This window comes from Oncorhynchus nerka, linkage group LG8 (assembly GCF_034236695.1).
Source record: "Oncorhynchus nerka isolate Pitt River linkage group LG8, Oner_Uvic_2.0, whole genome shotgun sequence".
In the NCBI taxonomy this organism is placed as follows: Eukaryota; Metazoa; Chordata; class Actinopteri; order Salmoniformes; family Salmonidae; genus Oncorhynchus; species Oncorhynchus nerka.
Window position 1 is genome coordinate 31,475,208 of NC_088403.1, and position 7,500 is coordinate 31,482,707.

At 52.7% G+C, this 7,500-nt stretch overlaps 1 protein-coding gene across 12 annotated transcripts in view; it reads right to left on the minus strand.

Annotated features, from left to right (window-relative positions):
- Window positions 1-7,500, minus strand: part of LOC115133820 (transcription factor SOX-5-like) — a 212,015-nt gene that overhangs the window by 32,558 nt on the left and 171,957 nt on the right. For 8 of the 12 annotated variants that reach the window (XM_065021686.1, XM_065021688.1, XM_065021691.1 and 5 more), the window contains one exon: window positions 4,195-4,321. In XM_065021686.1, the coding sequence (XP_064877758.1) occupies window positions 4,195-4,321 (127 nt within the window). The remainder of the gene's footprint in view (window positions 1-4,194; window positions 4,322-7,500) is intronic. The other 4 variants (XM_065021694.1, XM_065021692.1, XM_065021690.1 and 1 more) reach the window with 1 other exon arrangement.

Consider the following 7,500-nt stretch of genomic DNA (forward strand, 5'->3'; position numbering starts at 1 on the left):
TCCCTCTCTCCCTCCCTCTCTCCCTCCCTCCCTCCCTCCCTCCGTCTGAGCTCCCTCCCTTTCTCCGGTCCGTTCTAAAGCCCTCCATTGTCCTGTGTCTGGTGCGTCCTAATGAAAGGCTGATTGTGTGGCCTCTCTCTAATACCTCCTGACAAAGACTCTGAAGGTGTTCAAAGATAAAGACGCCCTGGACGTAATTAAGCCAGAGAGGGCGACGTCACCGCTGCAGCGTTCTTTCTGTTCTCTCTCTTTCTTTTCCTCTCTCTCTGTCTCTGTTCCATCCGTCTGCACCCGCTTTCTGCAATCACTCTTTGTCTGTGCACTTTCTCTCTGTGCTTGTTTTCTCTCTCTCTCTCTCTCTCTCTCTCTCTCTCTCTCTCTCTCTCTCTCTCTCTCTCTCTCTCTCTCTCGCTCTCTCACACTCTCTCTGTCTGTCTGTCTGTCTGTCCTCTCTCTCTTAGTAGGCCATGTCGGCAGTAAGTGAAGGCTGATGAATCAGGGATGGAGAGAATAGGAAATAAAAAAGAATGGAGCAGGTTATTAGCACCCATCTGCAGATAGCTAGGCCTGTGTAATTACTATGGGAGGGAAAGGTCAGGGCTGGGGGCAGAAAGGAGGGATGGAGGGAGAAGATAGGGGGAGGAGGGATGGAGAGAGGAGATGGGGAGGAAAGGGAAGGGAAAGGGAGATACCTAGGCAGTTGTACAACTGGATGGATTGAGGGAGAAGACAGAGGGAGGAGGGATGGAGGGAGAAGACAGAGGGATGGAGGGAGAAGACGGGGGAGGAGGGGTGAAGGGAGAAGACACGGGGAGGAGGGATGGAGGGAGAAGACATGGGGAGGAGGGATGGAGGGAGAAGACAGAGGGAGGAGGGACGGAGGGAGAAGACATGGGGAGGAGGGATGGAGGGAGAAGACAGAGGGATGGAGGGAGAAGACAGGGGAGGAGGGGTGAAGGGAGAAGACATGGGGAGGAGGGATGGAGGGAGAAGACATGGGGAGGAGGGATGGAGGGAGAAGACATGGGGAGGAGGGATGGAGAGAGAAGACAGAGGGGAGGAGGGATGGAGGGAGAAGACATGGGGAGGAGGGATGGAGGGAGAAGACACGGGGAGGAGATATGGAGGGAGAAGACAGAGGGAGGAGGGACGGAGGGAGAAGGCAGAGGGGAGGAGGGATGGAGGGAGAAGACAGAGAGGAGGAGGGATGGAGGAAGAAGACAGAGGGGAGGAGGGACGGAGGGAGAAGACAGAGGGAGGAGGGACGGAGGGAGAAGACAGAGGGAGGAGGGACGGAGGGAGAAGACAGAGGGGAGGAGGGATGGAGGGAGAAGACAGAGGGGAGGAGATATGGAGGGAGAAGACAGAGGGAGGAGGGACGGAGGGAGAAGACAGAGGGGAGGAGGGATGGAGGGAGAAGACAGAGGGGAGGAGGGACGGAGGGAGAAGACAGAGGGGAGGAGGGATGGAGGGAGAAGACAGAGGGGAGGAGATATGGAGGGAGAAGACAGAGGGAGGAGGGACAGAGGGAGCAGACAGAGGGGAGGAGGGATGGAGGGAGAAGACAGAGGGAGGAGGGACGGAGGGAGAAGACAGAGGGGAGGAGGGATGGAGGGAGAAGACAGAGGGAGGAGGGACGGAGGGAGAAGACGGGGAGAAGACATGGAGGGAGAAGACAGAGGGAGGAGGGACGGAGGGAGAAGTCAGAGGGGAGGAGGGATGGAGGGAAAGATAGGAGGAAGGAAGGATAGAGGGAGAAGACAGAGGGGAGGAGGGATGGAGGGAGAAGACGGGGGAGAAGACATGGAGGGAGAAGACAGAGGGAGGAAATATGGAGGGAGAAGACAGAGCGAGGAGGGATGGAGGGAGAAGACAGAGGGGAGGAGGGATGGAGGGAAAGATAGGAGGAAGGAAGGATAGAGGGAGGACATGAGGACCAAAGGTTGACCGGGTTCAACAAGCCACCGGTGTTCTTATTCCTCCTAAACAGTTGTATTATAGTGTGTTATTTGTGTAAAACAGAACATCAGAGAGTGAAAGATACTCGTGTTATGATAAATGGATGTATTTATTTCATTAAAGGGTGTATCTAATAAAATGAATGCCATGGTGGTGGAATATTACTGCCACTAGGCATAGACAGTCAGATATAAACAGTGATGCTAATACATCACACTGTTCTCAGGGTATGACCCTGCATATCTGACTGGGTCCCAGAGTGACTTCGTCACAATGCTATATCAGGACAATACACTGGGTCTCTCGGCTCCGGCCATGGCACTAGTGTGTGTGTGTGTGTGTGTGTGTGTGTGTGTGTGTGTGCCCAGCCTTGTAACAATCAGTCCTGACCCAGGACCCCACCCAGGACCTCTTCTCAATAAGCAGTAATCCAGACTTCAGCATTCAACATTTTTCCCATACGACTCCGGGACATAAAAAATGCCAGGGTTCAAGTAGCATTTTTTGGAGGGATCCTTATTTCAGTGGATGTGTATTCTGGGAGACAGGCAGCATCCCAGCATTCCCTACATTGTGCACTACCGATGCGGCGCTGGTCAAAAGTAGTGCGCTATGCAGGGAATAGGGTGCCATTTGGGACACAACCGTTTTTGCCTCCTGCTCCTTAAACAAACAACGGAGAGGCAGATATTCATGCTCCTCATGGGGACACGGCTGTAACAAAAGAGAGAAATAAAGAAAGCAAACATGTTGCTCTTGGCCAGAGAGATGCATCTCCCTAGACTACTGGGTGGGACAGAGTTCTCACTGAGCGGGGTGGAGAGAGAGATGCATCTCCCTAGACTACTGGGTGTGACAGAGAGTTCTCACTGAGAGGGAGAGAGAGAGATGCATCTCCCTAGACTACTGGGTGGGACAGAGAGTTCTCACTGAGAGGGAGAGAGAGAGATGCATCTCCCTAGACTACTGGGTGGGACAGAGAGTTCTCACTGAGAGAGAGGGAGAGAGAGGGAGGGATGGATGGATAGGGACAAGAGTGGAGGCCTCACTGGGCAAATGTTGTATTTGTGTGTGTGTGTTCTGTCTACAGTGTGTGGTGTTTACTATGTACAGCAGTGATTCTCAATCCTGGTCCTTGGGACGATAAAGACGCCCTGGACGTAATTAAGCCAGAGAGGGCGACGTCACCGCTGCAGCGTTCTTTCTGTTCTCTCTCTTTCTTTTCCTCTCTCTCTGTCTCTGTTCCATCCGTCTGCACCCTCTTTCTGCAATCGCTCTTTGTCTGTGCACTCTCCCAAAGGGGTGCGCATTTTTGTTTTTGCCCTAGCACTACACACCTGATTCAAATCATCAAAGCCTGATGATGAGTTGATGGTTTGAATCAGCTGCGTAGTGCTAGGGCCAAAACAAAAGTGCGTTCCCCGTTGGTTCCCCAGGACCAGGATTGAGAACCACTGGTGTACAGTATGTACTATAACCCATATATAAGTCAACAAGTGTTGATGCTTCAGAAGGACAGCAGCCCTATCTGTCATTCAGGGCAACACCATTCTCCTTGGCTCAGGCAGAGAAAAGACAGTAATATTCCTCCCAGACAGTGGGGGTCTTTAAGTGGGCGGTGGGCGGTGGGTGGTGGGCGAGGATTGGCACATAATGGCATTAATTGAAACTGGAAGGAGACTTGTTTAGGAAGCTGTTAGTTTCTGGGGGATGAGCTGGACCTTAGAGAGACCAGTCTGTCTGTCTGTAGGGGGAGGCGAGCGCGAGGATTGTTGGACAGGCGTGTGTGAGGCGCGTTGGACGCATGTTCTGGCGGTGGCCCGTGTTAATGTGAGGGAACCTGGGGCAGGTCACGCTACCCCCTGGCGTGTTCCTACGGTATTCGGAATGCCCGTTCCTGGCACACACGTGTTGCTTCTCGCGGTAAACAACACATTGCCTCACAGCCGGACTGCCGCGGCCAACAACAAGTCCCACAGGATGAGGCTTTTTTTTGTTGCTTTCAAAAAAGAATAATCTGGAAAATTTTTAATGGAGACAAAAGGATGAGCCAAGCGAAGGAATGAGCCAATAGACAGAGACAGAGAGAGAGAGAGAGATTGAGAGAGAGAGAGAGAGAGAGGGTCCCTGTCTCTGTAGAAAATACACTTGTAGTGGCGTGGCAACAACACCACCGACATGTCCCAATCTAGACCCACAGAGAATAGTCAGTTTGAAGAGACTGTTAGTACTTACTGCAGCCTGGTTTGTAGTTGAATCCGGGAGGCAGCAGGAATCCTTGCTGAGCAGCAGCTACAGCCAGAGTCCTCTGGTCTGGAGGGAACACAGGGATCATCAACGGAGGCAGCTGCCCCTGGACCTGCTGAGAGACGGGTGGAGGGGGAGGAGGAGAGGAGGAGCAGAGGAAAGGAGAGGGGAGGAGGAGAGGGGAGGAGGAGAGGAGGAGCAGAGGAAAGGAGAGGGGAGGAGGAGAGGAGAGGAGGAGAGGGGAGGAGGAGAGGGGAGGAGGAGAGGAGGGAGGAGAGGAAAGGAGAGGGGAGGAGGAGAGGAGGAGGAGGAGAGGAGGAGCAGAGGAAAGGAGAGGGGAGGAGGAGAGGAGGAGAGGAGAGGAGGAGAGGAAAGGAGAGGGGAGGAGGAGAGGGGAGGAGGAGAGGAGAGAGTGATAGAGAGAGATCAGTTTATTGAGCATATGGATGTCCGTATCTGATATGGGGTGGGGGAGGTATGTGAGCGTGCAGTCCAGGTGTAGTCAGACATTGATCTTGGGTAGTGCGGGTGAACAGAGCAGACAGAAGCAGAAGGCTGGTCTATCTGTATCAATGTAGGCCAGCTGGGGGTATTGTCTGTTCCTCACCTGAGGGGGTATCAGGTCCTGTCTGTGACCTTTAACCTCTAGACACAATCACAGCTCAGTGTGGTGAGGTCAGGTGAGATCATCTGGCCACGAATAAGATAAGAAGGAAGAAACTCTAGAATGCTCACACACAGACACACACACACGTGCAGCTATACACACACGCAGACACACACCGGAACAGAAGAGAGTGCACGCACACACACACCGCTCCCGCCGCACACCCCCATCCAACACGCAAATACGTACTCTGTCCTCTCCTCTTGAGCACCTGCGTCTGATACAGAGCTGTGTATATGAGCTGAGACAGGTCAGAGTCAGGGAGTCCTGTCCTGTTGATTAGCGAGACAACGAGGGAGTCACGAGGAAGAATCACTGCTAAACTCTCATAACAGCTGGCCTGGCTTCTTCCCTCCCCAAGGAGAGAGGAGAGAGGAGCACTCTGAGTCGGCAGCACGCCATCCCTCTTCACAAGGTTTCCAGGACTCAGTGAAAAAAATACAAACTCAGTGACTTTGGCAAGAGGAAGAGTCTGAGTGTTTCGGCACAGAGAGAGAAGTAGGAGACAGATGGTAGAAGCCGAAGATTGTGTGTGTGTGTGTGTGTGTGTGTGTGTGTGTTCAGCTGAAGACTGCTCTGCCAAAAACAACACAAAGACACTGAGGAGTGACATGACTGACAGAAGAGATGTGCAGAGACATGGGAGAGAGAGTCCGCAGTATGAGGAGTTAGATAGATGGATAACAACAACGTTTTGCAGGCTAAGTTTGAAGATAACAATCCCAGGTGGGCCTTACAGTTTCATAAGCAACGGCTGAAGGAAATATCATTCAAACCCAGGGATCAAAAGGAATAAGCTATTACCTGTAGAATTAAATATCTGAACGGTTATAAAACATTCGATGACATGGACACAGATGCAACTATTCAAATTGAATGTCAAAGCGACACTGACAAGTATTTTCTCATTCCCCCCATCCCTCTCTCATCCCTCTCCTTCTCATTCCCCCCATCCCTCTCTCCTTCCCTCCTTCCTTCTCATTCCCCCATCCCTCTCTCCTTCCCTCCTTCCTTCTCATTCCCCCCATCCCTCTCTCCTTCCCTCCTTCCTTCTCATTCCCCCCATCCCTCTCTCCTTCCCTCCTTCCTTCTCATTCCCCCAATCCCTCTCTCCCTTCCCTCCTTCCTTCTCATTCCCCCATCCCTTTCTCCTTCCCTCCTTCCTTCTCATTCCCCCATCCCTCTCTCCTTCCCTCCTTCCTTCTCATTCCCCCATCCCTCTCTCCTTCCCTCCTTCCTTCTCATTCCCCTCAATCCCTCTCTCCTTCCCTCCTTCCTTCTCATTCCCCCATCCCTCTCTCCTTCCCTCCTTCCTTCTCATTCCCCCAATCCCTCTCTCCTTCCCTCCTTCCTTCTCATTCCCCCATCCCTCTCTCCTTCCCTCCTTCCTTCTCATTCCCCCCATCCCTCTCTCCTTCCCTCCTTCCTTCTCATTCCCCCCATCCCTCTCTCCTTCCCTCCTTCCTTCTCATTCCCCCAATCCCTCTCTCCTTCCCTCCTTCCTTCTCATTCCCCCATCCCTCTCTCCTTCCCTCCTTCCTTATCATTCCCCCAATCCCTCTCTCCTTCCCTCCTTCCTTCTCATTCCCCCATCCCTCTCTCCTTCCTTCTCATTCCCCCATCCCTCTCTCCTTCCCTCCTTCCTTCTCATTCCCCCAATCCCTCTCTCCTTCCCTCCTTCCTTCTCATTCCCCCAATCCCTCTCTCCTTCCCTCCTTCCTTCTCATTCCCCCAATCCCTCTCTCCTTCCCTCCTTCCTTCTCATTCCCCCATCCCTCTATCCTTCCTTCTCATTCCCCATCCCTCTCTCCTTCCTTCCTTCCTTCTCATTCCCCCAATCCCTCTCTCTTCCCTCCTTCATTCTCATTCCCCATCCCTCTCTCATTCCCTCCTTCCTTCTCATTCCCCCAATCCCTCTCTCCTTCCCTCCTTCCTTCTCATTCCCCCATCCCTCTCTCCTTCCTTCTCATTCCCCCCATCCCTCTCTCCTTCCCTCCTTCCTTCTCATTTCACCCTTATATTACAGAATGCTGTAATGTAATGGAGAGACAAAGCTGCAGGAATATGTTAAGGACGTCATCGTCTTATGCCACCGCGGGATAAAGGACAGGTAGGTGAGTCAAATGGATGACAGGATCAAGTATGTCCTCCCTCCCTTTCTCACTCCCTCCCTTTCCTTTCCCCCTTTCTCTCTCCCTCCCTCTTTCAGAAATGAACGTTCTCAATGTCTCAATGTGTGTGTGTGTGTGTGTGTGTGTGTGTGTGTGTGTGTTCTTTCTGTTTGCTATGTGTGTGTTTGTATTCTCAGCCATGCCTCTCCTGCCTGTGTGTCTTTTCTCCTGTGTGTGTGTGTGTGTGTCCTCTCATGACCAGATCCAGCAGTACTACACCAGACCATAACCACAGGCAGGATCAGCGCAGCGCGAGGGGAATAGTGGAACAGGAACTGCTTGTCTCCCCCCACCACACAATAATTACACCACAATTTTGGTAAACCATAAATGCCATGTGTTGTGCGCGGTGCGGCCGTGGATCAGACGGGAGAGGCACGGTAGCGGAAGGTCTGGACAGGCCCCCCTGCGGAGGCGAATCACAGAGACTGCAGCTCCTCTCTGCCTTTCAAACCT